This window comes from Ranitomeya variabilis, chromosome 4, assembly GCF_051348905.1.
Source record: "Ranitomeya variabilis isolate aRanVar5 chromosome 4, aRanVar5.hap1, whole genome shotgun sequence".
Lineage (NCBI taxonomy): Eukaryota > Metazoa > Chordata > Amphibia > Anura > Dendrobatidae > Ranitomeya > Ranitomeya variabilis.
This window is the reverse complement of record NC_135235.1, coordinates 26,830,704-26,847,093: the sequence shown is the minus strand read 5'-3', so window position 1 is coordinate 26,847,093 and position 16,390 is coordinate 26,830,704. Positions and strand designations below refer to the sequence as shown.

Genomic DNA, 16,390 nt, shown 5'->3' with positions numbered 1-16,390 from the left:
TGATAATGGGGTGGGGGGCGGGATTATGTGTGGTAATGGGGTGGGGGGGCGGGATTATGTGTGATAATGTGGTGGGGGGGCGGGATTATGTGTGATAATGTGGTGGGGGGGCGGGATTATTTGTGATAATGTGGTGGGGGGGCGGGATTATGTGTGGTAATGTGGTGGGGGACGGGATTATGTGTGCTGATGTGGTGGGGGGCGGGATTATGTGTGGTAATGTGGTGGGGGGGGCGGGATTATGTGTGGTAATGTGGTGGAGGGCGGGATTATGTGTGATAATGTGGTGGGGGCGCGGGATTATGTGTGGTAATGTGGTGGAGGGCGGGATTATGTGTGATAATGTGGTGGGGGGGCGGGATTATGTGTGGTAATGTGGTGGGGGGGCGGGATTATGTGTGGTGATGTGGGGGGGGGATTATGTGTGGTAATGTGGTGGGGGGGCGGGATTATGTGTGGTAATGTGGTGGGGGGGCAGGATTATGTGTGGTGATGTGGGGGGGGGATTATGTGTAGTAATGTGGTGGGGGGCCAAGCTAGTGTGCAGGGGGCGGGATTAGCGAGTAATCACGATGCCTCTTATATATATAGATTACACTATCCTTGTTCACAAATGTACCTATATCTCCTTATAATAATAACTGGGTAGATTGGTTAATGAATGATGAAATGCTGCTTTGGGTTGGGGGCCCAGATCTGCATGGGGCCCCCCGGGGGGATTCCCCTGTTCCCCTATGGGCCAGTCAGTCCGAGCCTGGGTAAATATAAAGGGCATTAGGTACAAACATAAACTCATTAGCATAATGAACGTGGATAATGGCACAATCCGTGGTCATAGAAAATATTCACATAAAAAACGTGAACCCCTCCAAAATAACAGTATAAATAGGAGAATAACTTGGAATTTTAATGGCTACAAAGATATATTTTATTGATTACAAAACTTTTTTGATTAAATAAAAAAATAATAGTGAAACGTGCGCTGGGGACAAACCTAGCTGACTCCAATAATGGGTAAGGTGGTCTCTCCTTTTACTTGTCAGTACATTTATTTGATGTAATGGTGGATATTTTTTTACCCATTTTGGTCACCACTTTGGGAGACCTCACACATCTCCTGAGGATATACTTTCACATCTGTTTATCTGTACTTTTAACTTTGTCAAGTTTATTTAATAAATCAATAGGAAATGTGTGATAAGCAACTTTGTGATACTTCTTATCAGAGAAATCGGTTCACATGTTCACATTACTGAGATAGGAGATGACAGTTGGTGCTTTTAAAATTCTATGGAGGGAGGAGGAGCTAGAGGCGGAGACAGACATTATGCTGCAAGTTCTCCTAAACTGACAGTTACGGTTCTCCATAGAACTTTTTGAGCTGCAGCAGTCATCTACTGTGTCATGGATGGGAGTCTGTATTCACATTTTACCTGTGAATGGAGAATTAGTGATAATTAGTGATCTGTCCAGGAAGAGAAACAAGAACATTTCTCTGATAAGATTCCTAATACAATCTATTTTGGGGTCTGTGCATTAGGACCCTCCGTAGCGATTTTCTCACTGTATCCCCATCTATTGTAAGGGAAGTGATGATAATATTCTTAGTCTGGTAATAAAAGTGTAAAATACACAAAGCTCGGGGTCTGCGGCACCTGATATAGCGTTCTCATTTCTACCTGTCCTATTAGGTCGCAGGGAAAATAAATCCCCCATATCTTGTACATGATCACTTTCAGGATGTGTCGTGGTCCAGATTCCACAGTGATCTCGCCACCATATGATCTGCTGATCTGGCAGACTTCCTACAATCCTACAATACAGTCTCGATCATTTGCACTTGTCATAGAAGTATTTCTTTTTTTATACTTGCTTGTGTACATTGAGTCAGGCGCTATAAAAACTCGCACGTATCATAAGCCTAGAGCTGAAAACACATGACGGCATTCTAGAATCACTCAGTCCGATTAGTCAGATCAGATTTTGATCAGGGTGGGATCAGTTTATCTCTGACGTGGGGAAAAATAAAGTTTCTCCACCTTCTCCATTCTGACAATCCGTGAGAAATTGACAGCAGCATTTAACTGGTTAACAGCCGCGGGTGGATTGCGATTCCACCCGCGGCTATTGTGGGCATAGATCAGCTGACATGTGTCTGGAAAGGTGCGGGCTCAGCACCGAAGCCCGCACTAAACAGGGGGAGTCCGACGTGGGCGTATTATTATGCTCGACATCGGAAAGAGGTTAAAGGGCTATCTGGAGAGTAAGTAACAAGAGCGCGGAGAAATCGCTCCACCGATAAAACTTCCCCGAAAATATTTTCTGCCTTATTCATTATTGCATTTGCTTTTTTGTTGAGTTTTCATCATTTTGCATTTTTTTCTGTTTGCACCAAATTCATCTTTCCATTTGTGCCTTTTTTAAAGTCTATTTTATATGTGTTTCACCTGTTTTTTTTTCTAGTTTGCCACCTTGGGCGCGGTTTAGGGTTTCCAAATATTTTCACTGCAATTTTTTTGCAACATTTTATAGACTGTGTAAGTTTTTGCTCCAAAAATTGCAAAAATGGTTAAATATAAATAAAAAGACCATTTTTGACTTTGTACAAAACTCATGAATGTGCGTGTTATTTTGACAAATTCTGTGCATAAAACATCAGTGACTACCACAAGATCTAGGGGCAGAGACCCTGATTCCAGTGTTGTATCACTTACTGAGCTACTTGCTGCAGTTTAGATAAAAATGACAGTTTTCTCTGCTGCAAATCTAGCAGACCTCTGAATGCTGAGCCCTGTATAACCCTCGTCCACACCACTGATTCGCAGCTTTCTGTGTACACTGTGCATAGGCCAGTAGCGTAGCTACTGGGGGGGGCAGAGGGGGCCATCGCCCCGGGCCCTGCCACATGAAGGGGCCCACCGGGAGCCCCTGCCACTTCTGTACCGAGGCAGAACACCGCATAGGAGCAGAGCAGTATAATGTCTGCTCCCGTCTGAGGCTACTTTCACACTAGCATCATACGATGCACGACGTACCGACGCTAGCAGTGAATGCGCCGCACAACGGGGGCAGCGGATGCTGTTTTTCAACGCATCCACTGCCCCATTGTGAGATAGGGGGAGGCGGGGGCAGAGTTCTGGCCGCACATACGCGGTCGGAAATGCTGGACACGACGCACCAAAAAACATAACATGCAACGTTTTTTGGTGGCGACGGTCCGACGTGTGGCACTGCGTCGCTAATAAAAGTCTATGGAGAAAAAACGCCTCCTGCAAGCACTTTTGCAGGATGCGTTTTTTCTACAAAACGACGCATAGCGACACAGTGCACGACGCTAGTGTGAAAGTAGCCTTATGGACACTCTGCACACTGGCTATTAGCACAGTGGCCGGCTGCAGTCTCCCTCCTGCAGTGAATGGTTTCGCCCGTCTGACCTGATCATGAAGCTTTTCCTGGCTGCAGCTTCCTTCACTCTGTGCAGGCTGGGATTGGCTCAGGCACGCTGGGTCCTAGTGCCCACACCGTACATTTCACCTAGACACTTCCTGGTCCTGCCTGCAAACTTCATCAGTAAGTGCTGGGGATCGAACTTATTAGGTTTATTAAATTCAGGTATGTCACTGTGAGGTAAATATGGATTCAACCTTCAGGTCAGTTAATACATTAACATTGAAGTCTCCAACTAACAATTTTTATTAATTAATAGCTTAGATGTATACTAGAATATAATCCTTTATGTATTCGCATAATATGTATATTGATCATGGTGACAATTAAGCGATATTGCGTTAAATTGTTTTCTCTTCTCTCTTATTTACAGCACACAAGCGGGAATTAAAAGTTTGGGCACGGGTAACACTGCGCATGCGCACCACGTCGGCTTTCTCCGGCTTTTTTCGTTCCTCTTCGGACCTTACAATTGTTCCTGGCAGACGCCCATCACTTGAACCTTCACCCGGAAGCTTTTTCACGGGTGTGAACTCCGGAAGAAGGTAAAAAGCCGGCCGCACGTTGTTCTTCACATATGCCTTCCAGATAGCGGTCACCTATTTCCTCCCGGGTCTCGGCACCGAGTACGGCGAACGTTTGTGACTTTGAACTAAGGTAATTAATATGCGCTTCCCAGGGTATATTTGCGTGCTGGTTACCGCACTCATATGACCAACGTAAATCTCTGTATATCTGTTCCCACACTGGGTTTCCCTGTCCTGCTCATCGCATTTTGCAAGTATAAATATCTCTTTATATTACCACACAGGGGGATGGATTAAGGGATTGCCTGTATTCCTGGATTTTGAGTGTATTATATGATGCTTCTCAGATACGTATGACATGAAATTGTTAAGTGACATTTTACACGGTGTACAGCATTGTGTTGATACACTAAGGGGACATGCTACATAATGTTCTCCTTTCTTTTTGTTCTGCTGTTTGTTTATGTTTCCATTTATGTCATACCTGTTTGTATATATTTCAGAGGGACTTTAATCTCTTGAAAAAGGCTTTTTAGCCGAAACGTTGAGATAAAGAAATTAATGATATATGTCCAATTAAAGCGTGCAGCAGAACATTTTTTGGAAACCTAACCGTTGTAATGAAAATAATTTTTTGAACACAAGAAATAATTAATAAATGAAAGACAATTCTTTGAACAGTAGTGTGCCGGAGTTTCTTTATATATACTGTGAGATGAATGTGAGACCATTGGGGTATTGTGGGGGCTGAAAGTGGGTGAGGGGCAACAGGGTACTGGGGAGTGAATGTGAGACCATGGGGGTGTTGTGGGGGAGGGGAGACAGGGTACTGGGGGGTGAATGTGAGACCATGGGGGTATTGTGGGGGCTGAAGGTGGGTGAATCCACGAATCCGCAATGAGTGCACATAGCCTCATAGTCTTACATTGAGCGCTTGTGACATAGCTTCTAACTTCTCGCCTGTCAGAAGCTGCCCTCACAGGTTTGAGCCGCGGGACTGCAGCAGTGCCACAAAATAGTGAATACACCCGAGGATGAGTAAATGACCGGGGCAGGGGACTTGCGCTTAAAACACCATTCCAGTGGATTGAGAGAGCAATAAAATATTACAACAACCTGTGTGTTTATTATTAAAATACTTTGCAATATTGTGTGTGTTTTTTTTAACCATTTCATACAATTGGATTAATAATGGATAGGTGACATAATTGACGCCTCTCCATTATTAATCTGGCTTAATGTCACCTTACAATAGCAAGGTGGCATTAACCCTTCATTACCCCATAGCCCACCGCTACAGGGAGTGGGAAGAGAGTGGCCAAGTGCCAGAATAGGCGCATCTTCCAGATGTGCCTTTTCTGGGGTGGCTGGGGGCAGATGTTTGTAGCCAGGGGGGCAATAACCATGGACCCTCTCCTGGCTATTAATATCTGCCCTCAGTCACTGGCTTTACCACTCTGGCGGAGAAAATTGCGCGGGAGCCCACGCCAATTTTTTCCGCGATTTAACCCTTTAATTTAATAGCTAGAGCCCCCAAATTTGACACACAGACACTTCTTACATTAGTGAAGAGGAATATGTAATAAAAGAAGGGATATGAGATGGTTTACTGTATGTAATCATGTCTCATATCCTGTCGGGTTTGTGAAGGAGAAATGAAAAGCCGGCAATTGAATTACCGGCTTTTGTGCTATATCGCGCTGCATTAAATATAAATATACATATATAGGTGTCTCACTGACATATATATATATATGTATATATACCTATTCTATGTGTATATATCTTCTCTATTCTAACCTGTCAGTGTGATTTTACTGTACACAGCGCTGATTTGCCGGCTTTTCAAAGGACTCCGGTGCGTAAAAATCGGACAGCAATACGGATGTCATACGGATGTTGCGATTAACAAAAAAAAAAAAAAATCGCATGATTTGCCTCCGTTTTTTCGGTCAGGAAATCGGACCGTTTTTTTTCTCTCTCAAGTGGAAAGGGACCCTTAGAGTGCGCAACCGTACCTGTAATCAGGGTTAGCTGGTTAGGGGCCACTCAGATGTTTCGTCCCCCCTAAGTTGAAACCCTAGCTACACCTCTGGCATAGGCAGAAAGCTGGCAATCGGTGATGAGAGGTAATCATCAATGTGGTGATATTACATGTGACCAGTAGAGGTCACTCCTGGCCAGACAGTACTCATAAAAGGTTATGCTCCTTTTGGAGTGTGCCACCTGGTGGCTGACTATGATATATACATGAATCAGAGAGTCAAACACTAAAGTCATCACAAAACAGATCAGCCAAACGGCAACAGAAGTGATCAAAAAGTTGTTCATATTTATTTAATTTATGAAAAAGAAAGGAGGGTGGCTTACAGCAAAACGATTTAGTCACAGTTTACACGCGAAACATATAAAAGTAGAATCTGACCCTGCAAAAAGTTCAGCAGTTAAAAGATATTTCTGGGACTTTTATCATTGATAGTTTTGGACATTTTTTTTTTTTTTTTACTTTAATACATGTAATTGGGGCTAAAAATAATTTTTGCAATTGGGTGCTGGTAAAAATGTAGTACCGTTAGCCTTCTGTAGCCCAAGCTACCTACTGTATATTGCTGGCTGCAGAATGAGTTAACTGAGAATCCGTCATTGAGCTCTCGCTGATGGTCTGACAGGAGAGATTGTGACTCTTATGTCTCTTGCTGATCTCCTCTCAGCTGATTTATGACCACAGATAACATCAATGATCAATGTGCCGGGAAACGAAAAGCCAAATGGTGCAATGTTTATAATGAAAACCAATTGCAAAAATGATTTTTAGCCCCAAATACATTCATTCAGGTAAAAAAAAAGTCACCAAAGCTACAAACACCCTGTAACATTGGATTTTCGTATTTGATCGGTGTCTAGGGACAATGGTGCTCCGGGGAAGCCCCAACATCTTCATTGTTTGTGGGGTCTCAGATTTGTGACTGGTACCACAATTCAATGGGACTGATCAGCAGTAAGGATAATAATATATTATGGGCCAGGAAACCTTTTAAAATGGTTCTTTGGGACTATTATATTGATCATTTATCCTCCACATCGTCATCAGTAGGGTCCGATGATTTACAAAGAGGCTCGTCCGTCCTCCAAACATTAATGGCCGGTCATAAGGATGGGCCATCGGTATTATTGTGCCCCTTTGTTCCAAACCGGCCCGAGGAAAGGGATGGTTGTAAAATAGAGAAGAACTGCTGACGTCCCCGAATCCCTGCCAATGCCCCTGCGGTCTCCCCTGGGACCGGAAGTGAGGACGCCCCGTCCATACACTCAACTGACCACTGATTAACCACAGGGTCAAGAGTCTGAAGACACCCCATCCATCACTCCACTTACCCTGCAGCCGATCAGTGGTGTCGTGACTGTACGGACAGGACGTCATCACTTAAAGATCTGGTAGAGACCACTGGATCTTTCACAACCATCCCTTCCCTCTGGCCATATTAGAAAAATGTATGGAACACCCCTTTAATGCCATTTAAACTGGTAATAGAGCCCCCAAAACTCTACTCTGAATTTTTGGAAGGAGTTCTACTTTTACAGTGTCCCTCAAAGACCCTTATATTGATGACTACGGGATAGAGGAGACGGCTCATCAAGCATAAACACATAAAAAAAAAAAATCAAGTGACCCACGGGGCCAGTTATAGACCCACGGCCATATTTGTTTTTCATGATAAAGTAAAAAGCAAAGCACCAAGGAGGGTTATGGTGATTTATGACCAGGGGTGTAGCTACAGGAAGCAGAGGATGAGGTGGCACCGGACCCTGGTGCCTGAGAGAGCCCAAAAAGTCCCTCTGTCCCATATGAGGAACCTTGTAATACTAATACTCTCTATAAGATGGGGGCTTTTTACAGATTTTGTATTGGGGTCCATATTACACCTCTGGTTATTATGACCAATGGAAAGCTGGACATGATTTACACTATTGGTCTATAAAGGAGCTGTCGTATTTGGGACAAGATATACCTTAACGAGGTGGTCCACTGTCTGCACAACCCCTTTTTTAAAGAAGGTCCTCCTTATGAAATAATAACACTGTATACACACTTCCCGCACCGGCGCTGTTCCAGCGGTGTCAGTGCCTGGTTCCCCAGGGCTTGTGTGATGTTTTTATGCCATGTGAGCCCTGCAACCATTCAGTGGCCACTATTAGGCTGAGCACTTTTGCTACTTCTCTTTGTCCGCGGTTCATCCGAAGGTGTCGGAGCAGCAGCCATTAGTGGCGGATGATTGACTGCAGGGCTCACGTGGCATAACAATGTGACACCAGACCAGGGAAACCCGGCACAAACATCGCTGGAACAGCGCCTGTACGGGAGACGAGTGCACAGTGTTTTTTATTTCATAAGGGGAACTACTGCTTGTTCGGTTAGTGGACAACCCCTTTTAAATCTCCAAAATATGAAGATATCACTTTTTTGGAGACCTGCATCAATCTCAAGAACGAAACCCGGTCACGTGCCGACAGGAATGGAGAGGTGACTTTGGAAATTTTCTAAACTCCCAATTCAAAGGATTGGAAAGCAACGCGCATGCGCCTCTACTTCTCCATCACCCATGATGAGGTCATACATTTTTTAGATGGCGATAACGCTTTAAATGTTTTGTCTTTGACTAATACAAATCTGAGGAGACGTTCCCATGTTGGGTCAATGCAGATATTCATTTGCATCAAATTGACTTTCCATAAAGAGAAAAAGAAAACCCTCGCTTTTAGGCAGTCCCGGTTTGCCTATTAGGACCAGCTGGTGTAATAAATTACATGTCCCTGGAGGTCCACCACCGCCGTTCATCAGTCTGGGGAAGCCCAAGCAGCCTGTTTTTGAGCAAGTCTTCAGACTTGGTTGATCTACATTTTTGAGACTATTCCCAAAGTCGATGCATCCTCCGGAACTCTGGCTCTAAGTTCCTATACATCAGTCCAGAAAATGACTGGCCAACGATGGTCCAGAGAAGCTCCACAGCCTTGGAGGACATGTGCTCAGGATGGGTGATATATCGCTAATATGTCTTCAAGAAGGTGGTAGAAGATTCCACTGGTGTAAATAAGTGGAGAGCTTCTACGGATGATTATGACAAAGGGATGGAAATACCCGCGCACGAAAACCAAAGAATCCATAATGTGTCTTGGAAACGACAGACATCAATGTGAGATCCACCATTAAATGGCTGGAAACCAGCAGATCTTCAGCACCTACAAAATTGTACAGTGAGTTATACTGGGAGTTGTAGTGTCCTCCCACTAGTGGCTCCCAATGCCGATGTTCAAAGTCCACTTTTGTGGCTCGATTCACAAAAATCAGTCAAGACCCGTCTTATGCAATAGGATTTACATTACAAATCAAGTCCTGAGTAGTCCGAGAACCCTGAAGACCCCAATATAGCAGGGGACAGTATTTCACAATCTGTGGATTTGCCACGTTCACAGGCCACATGTCCAATTACGCTACTTGCCCATGAGGTTGGCTTTAGGAGTGTAGACCTGCCAAGTCCAGTGATAAGAAGGTCTCGTATATTACATTCCAACCTAAGGTGACGTAAATCCCACGGTCTGTATCCCGGAGGGTTTATGGAGAAGATGGTGGATCATGGATGAGACACTGCGCCACTCATTTGGATAACAGAGTAATTACCCCACTTTGCGTGGCATCAGTTTCTTGAATGGGGTAACCCAAAGCTTTTCCTTGCTCCTGTTGGGGCATTTTGTTCGGTTGACCATTCAAAAGAGGAGATGCCGGCCCACCAGTTGCATTGCCAATCACCTCAATACCCACTGCGAAAAAACAAAAACTCTTGTCAATTGATAAGTAGAAGGCTATATAACAATAACCCTGCAATTGAGTGTTCCAAAGAATGTGTTTACTAGACAAATCCGAGCCATTTTGGAGGAACCATGGATTAAAGGGAATTTGTCACCCTGCCAGGACTTATATGACCTATTAATATGGGCATACAGGTCATAGAAATGTTACCCTAGTCCTACCTGTATGCCTCATATTAACGGTCTTTCTCTGGAGTGGAAGTCACCAGTGTCGAAGATCCCTGAATGCAGTTCCCATAGAAGGGTTGAAGAGGTACATATTGTGCAGGGCGCAGGCGCGGGATTCCGGAGCCATAACTAACGCTGATGGGAGGGGGTAGTATTACAATAAGGAGAGGAAGCAGGGATTTCTTACAGCGCCACATGCCCCGGAGCCTGGAATTAATCATTAGCATACAGAAAGAATATAACATTTTTCAACAACAAGACCATTAATGTGAAGCATACAGGTAGGACCGCTGTAACATTTCTATTACCTGTATGCCCATATTAATAGGGCATACACGTCCCGAGGGGTGTCAGATTCCATTTAATATGATATTCTATCTACTGCCACCACTAGAGGGAGCTTAATGCACAGGGAGCTGTATAAATCCCTATGGAATGAGCCCCCCCTAGTGGCAGACATGAGCATTTCATCACATTTGACTGAAAGGAGACTTGGGTTTGGAGCAATTTCAGAACATAGTGATAATAAAATGAAATAAACGTAAATTACATGGGCAGTTTTCAGCCCTGGACCCCACTATTAACCACTTCAACAGCCCAAACCACCAGGTATATTCGGTGTAATTCCCTAAACCCCTTTAGGGGTATTATAAATGTACCTATAACACTCATCATCCACACAGAATGGACACTACTCAGGCGAGTGCTGCCATTGACTTACCTGCAGTCCCCGTCTGAGGTACCGATTCTGGGGATCTCTGTAAGTGAAGAAAAGAAAAAGAAATTAAGTATAAGGGTAAACTTGGAAATGTTTCTTCTTGGAATGTAGCTGAAAAGTGGGGCCCTGGAGCTGGTTACTGGTCGGCCCTTCACAATCCAGTCTGACATAGACTCCTGATCACCGATATACTAGGAGCTTTCTGTATTTACGAAGATCCAGAAATCTTCATATCATCCAAATCCCACCTTAACATTTATCATAAGTATCATTGAAGACAGAATCTCACCTTGTCTTTTATCATGCGACCTGAAAAACAGTAAAAAAAAGAGAATAAATTAAGGAAACATAAAAATAACAAAGCTGGAACAATACGTAACAACTATCCCGATATGTCTCATGAACCCAGGGGCCAAAAATTAGACAAATTTAGAATAAGCGGGTGTGGGGGTCATATTCCTGAGCATCTGGGGGGGGGGGGGGGGGGGGGTGTACCCATCAGGTTCCTCGTCACTAATCTCTAGGAGCCAAAACCTGGACTTATGAGCTGAGGAAGATGGGTTCTCTTCCCAAGACGGAGGATAAATGTTTTATCATTAAGGTTCCAACTATTGAGAAGTCCACCAATCCAGAGAACAAAGGTCCTAAAGTCTCCTGTGTGACTAAAGTGTTACTGAGCATGTGCGACCACCGCCTGTCCATGAAGCGCCTGCAGAACTTATGGTCGCACATGCTCAGTAACGATTTTATTCACACAGGGGACATTGACTTCCTATTATCTGGATTAGTAGAGATTTCACTGGATGCACCCCCATTAATCATACACTCATCATTTGTCCTGTTGATAGGTGTTAAAGGGATCCTGCCACTCAGAATTACATTAAGAAACTAGAGGTGGTGCAGGACGGGGGAGGGTGAAATCTTGTGCCAAAACCTATTTTATGCAAATGCCAGTAGGTGTATCAGGATCAGTGCACTTGCAGTCCTCGGCTTCTCTTCGTTTCTCCCCATTTGATTGACAGCGGAGACAGACTCCGCTGCATGATGTCAGCTCGCCTCTTCACTGTCAATCAAGAAACAAAATTCTACACTGAACAGAGAGATACGAAAAGGAGCAGAGTGCAAGTGCACTGCTGGGTGCATCATTATCAGTGCACTTGCAGTCCCCAGCTACTTTTCGCTTCTTCCCGTTCGGTGCTACCTCCTGGCTCTTGATTCACAGTGGAGACAGAGACTCTGTTGCATGAATTGAGCGTCACCAAAAAGGGAGAAGAGAAGCCGTCAACTGCAAGTACATTTGTGGGGAATCAGTATCAGTGCACTTGCAGTTTTCATTTTAGACCACTTAGCGGGGCTCTCTGCTTTCTGATTGACCGTAGAGAGCAGAGGTGACATTGGGCAGCAGAACCTCTATCTCCACTGTCAAAAATGTGAAGACTGACGCAAAACGGGGATAAGCAAAGATCAACAAAGGACTGCAAGTGCACTGATACTCACACACCCACCAGTGCACTTGCATGTCTAATTTGCATATAAATTAAAACTCAACATAAACTCAGACCAAAGAGTGATATAAAACAACATACGCACCGAAGCGATTCAGTAGCGACGTTTTAATGCATATCACAACTAGAATTATGGTCAGAATGAAAAGCGCCACTCCGAGGATGATCCAGATGGTCTTCTTATCTGCAGGAGATAAAGTCATAGCCATGTTTAGTCCTCGTGGTTCCAGTCTGGTCCTTTCCACAAAGCTCTCCTGTGCTCCATGTTGGATTATTTTTTTACATCTGTTTAGTGGAAATAAGTAACTATGGGGCCATAGTAAAACTTGGTACAGAGCTCCACGTGGCCATGACTAGTAAGTGACTAGTGGAAATATTACAAAAATTACACGGACACCTGAGCACCACCGGACAAAGGAGAAAACGCTCAACTTAAGAATACTGAGATTTCTATGATTTAACTCAGTATTTTTGCTTAAAAGTTTTAAAATTAGTCCTGACTTAGTCCAAGTTTATTCTATATGTATGTAATGGTAGAAGGACTCACATGCTTTCTCTATGAGTGGGTGGGGAAAGCAGGACTCACAGGCTTTTTCTATGAGTGGGAGGAAGAAGCAGGACTCACAGGATTTCTCTATGAGTGGGCGTGGGAAGCAGGACTCACAGGCTTTTTCTATGAGTGGGTGTGGGAAGCAGGAGCCACAGGCTTTCTCTATGAGTGGGTGGAAGAAGCAGGACTCACAGGCTTTCTCTATGAGTGGGTGGGGAAAGCAGGACTCGCAGGATTTCTCTATGAGTGGGTGGGGAAAGCAGGACTCGCAGACTCTCTCTATGAGTGGGTGTGGGAAGCAGGACTCACAGGCTTTTTCTATGAGTGGGTGTGGGAAGCAGGAGCCACAGACTTTCTCTATGAGTGGGTGGAAGAAGCAGTACTCACAGGCTTTCTCTATGAGTGGGTGTGGGAAGCAGGACTCACAGACTTTCTCTATGAGTGGGTATGGGAAGCAGGACTCACAGGCTTTCTCTATGAGAAGGTGGGGAAAGCAAGACTCACAGGCTCTCTCTATGAGTGGGTGGAAGAAGCAGGACTCACAGGCTTTCTCTATGAGTGGGTGGGGAAAGCAGGACTCACAGGCTTTCTCTATGAGTGGGTGGGGAAAGCAGGACTCGCAGACTTTCTCTATGAGTGGGTGTGGGAAGCAGGACTCACAGACTTTCTCTATGAGTGGGCGTGGGAAGCAGGACTCACAGGCTTTTTCTATGAGTGGGTGTGGGAAGCAGGAGCCACAGGCTTTCTCTATGAGTGGGTGGAAGAAGCAGGACTCACAGGCTTTCTCTATGAGTGGGTGGGGAAAGCAGGACTCACAGGATTTCTCTATGAGTGGGTGGGGAAAGCAGGACTCGCAGACTCTCTCTATGAGTGGGTGTGGGAAGCAGGAGCCACAGACTTTCTCTATGAGTGGGTGGAAGAAGCAGTACTCACAGGCTTTCTCTATGAGTGGGTGGGGAAAGCAGGACTCGCAGACTTTCTCAATGATGGGGACATGGCAACTTTTTCTATTAACCGCTTCACTACCCAGCGATTTTTTTGTTTTCCTTTTTATTTTTCGTTTTTTCCTCCCCTTTCTTTCAAGAGCCATAACTTTTTTATTTTTCTGGACATATAGCAGTATGAGGGGTTGGTTCTTGCAGAGCGAGTTGTACTTTTGAATGACACTACACATTTACCATATAGAGTACTGGATAAGGGGGAAAAAATCAAAGTGCGTTGAAATTTCAAAAAAAGTGGAATTCCACAATTGTTTTATTTTATGTACCATATTTGCGCTAAAAAAACGCAATGTGTGAACATAGCCTAAGAAAGGGAGGTCGAAGATACGGCTCTCTGTTGTGTCCCTATTCTTACAGCTATGTGAGACTTCCTGCTTCCTGGAGACTGGGATTGGGCAGCATGTAAACATAGGAGAGATCTGTGCTGCTGCCTTACTGGAGAAATGCAAGATGGATTCCTTCGGTGTATTATGGATCTGGAGAAAACTATAAACAGCAACTGAGATAAATCCTGTCACAACTTCTCCTCTGTGTATCGGCTGTCTGTGTACAGAAGGTAGTAAGAGACTCAGATTAACCCTTTACAGGCAGCTGATTCTTTCTTTGGCAGATTAACCCTTTTCAAGCAGCTATGACCTCCTCTGGTGAAGTGTATTTGAGAAGAGTCATAGAACTTCATCTACTTTTGGTTTCAGGATGAGGCCACCATAGTGTTGCATCATAATAGTTGCTTAATACAGTTTTCTCTTGGTATAGCGCTATCGATTCGGAACACCAACATGTTTTTACTTTGTGGTTAAAAACCAGTATAAACATGGAGAAAACATAAAAACTCCATGACTGAGATCATTGTCAGATATGAAACCAAAACCCTAGAGCTTCGTTGCGACAGTGCCAACCGCTGAGCCACGGTGTGGCCACATCAGGGGGTGAACCGCACTGATGACATCCTCTCCACAGGTGATTACCAGGACACGTGTATGGCCGGCGGGTATCACGCACCTGTACGTACTATTCATAAGAGTAGGACATGTGCACAACACTCAATGGCAGGTATCACGCAGGCACCTGTCAACTGGACGGCATCAGTGGCGCTCACCATCCAATGGAGAAGTGTGTGCGGCACCGGAGCAACTCTGAAAAGTAGGGCCCCATCATCTATTACTTTACGGCAGATTTTCTTGCAATGTTAGTCACAATGACCTTATAGTGCCGGGATAATAGTGCCGTATAAGTAGTACTACCACATAATGCTTCCCTAATAATGTGTTTAGTTTGCTAAAACACAATCACAGAGTCCACTTTGCCACCATCCCTGATCATCCCCTTAGAAAGGATTCATTTTGCAGCGTGCCGTAAAGAATCCTTGCAGTACATCGCCCTCTACTGACATGCTGAACCAAATTTAATTCAACTGTAAGTCCCCACGTGACGGAAATGCTGTGGATTTTACCAGCAGACTGTCGCAGATAAAATCCTGAGGATGAATACAACAGCAGGCAAGTGGGTGACAGCTTACAAGCCGTCCATGGAGACGATAACCTTTTTTGTACAATTTATCTTAGTGTCTTATTCTTTTAATTTCGGGTAATATGTTTAGGTATTTAGATGGGTTATACAAGCGGGATAAGTGGGGCTGACGTCTGTAACCACCAACACCAGATATTTTCAATATTCCAAAATCCTCACCTGGTGGGCTCTCCGCTGGTCCTGGTCGGCTCTCCGCTGGTCCTGGTGTAGTGGGATCAAGACTCAAAGAGGGTTCACAAAACCGACATGCGCCTACTCCATCGAACATGGCACAAGTTTGACCTTCTGGACAGCCACAGACGGTGTCATGGGTGGAGGAACATGGCTCCTTCTCCACTAAGCTCAGGCCTGTGAGACAGATGGGGTTACTCAGGATAAGAAAAGCACCGAGGACGAGGACTGTTTAATAAACTAAAACTTCTGTATTCACAAGGATTAAATTATGGCCTCACTGGAAAACATTTTTTTCTTTTTTTGGAGCAAATAAATTATTCAGTTTTGCACCTCCGGGGACGGTTAGTATTTTCCACAAAAATGTTTCAATATTGAAAAATAAGGTTCAATTGGTATTGTGATTTTGCTATCATTGTGACGGAAGAGGAGGACTGAAAAACGTCCGGTTCTCCGCACAGTAATGGGGCCCCTAGCCATTCTAAGGTTATGTCCACACGCTGCGTTATATATATTTTAATTCTTCCAGCGTTTTTGTAGTGTTTTCTTATCACATAGAAAGCAATAAGTAAGTGCAAAAAAGCAGCAAAAGGTCAGCAAAAAATGTTGCTATCAATTAGTTTTTGCAGCGTTTTTGATGAAAAAAAAAATGTTTTGGGTGATTTTTCCCAAGTTTAAACCACAAGGTCAGGGCCCTCTCCCCTCTGTACAAGTCAGTCATTTCTAGTTTGTAATTTATATTTGTATCTTCTATGTGACCCCTCCTCATGTACAACAGTGGGGAATCAATGGTGCTCTAAAAATGAATAATAATAATAATAATAATAATGCCTTGTTATCCTCACATGAGCATGGATGTTAGTATTAGTGCACTTTAATTAAATTAGTGATATGTGGTAAAGTAAACA

General features: G+C 44.2%; 1 protein-coding gene across 1 annotated transcript in view; it reads right to left on the bottom strand.

Moving 5' to 3' along the window:
* Positions 1-7,680: 7,680 nt before the first annotated feature.
* The window catches only part of LTBR (lymphotoxin beta receptor), a 43,227-nt gene continuing 34,517 nt past the window's right edge, over positions 7,681-16,390 (bottom strand). The window contains exons 4-8 of the mRNA XM_077258243.1: positions 15,471-15,659; positions 12,316-12,414; positions 11,015-11,034; positions 10,729-10,765; positions 7,681-9,791 (exon numbers count right to left, since the gene is read on the bottom strand). Of these exons, the coding sequence (XP_077114358.1) occupies positions 9,628-9,791; positions 10,729-10,765; positions 11,015-11,034; positions 12,316-12,414; positions 15,471-15,659 (509 nt within the window). The 3' untranslated portion in view covers positions 7,681-9,627. The remainder of the gene's footprint in view (positions 9,792-10,728; positions 10,766-11,014; positions 11,035-12,315; positions 12,415-15,470; positions 15,660-16,390) is intronic.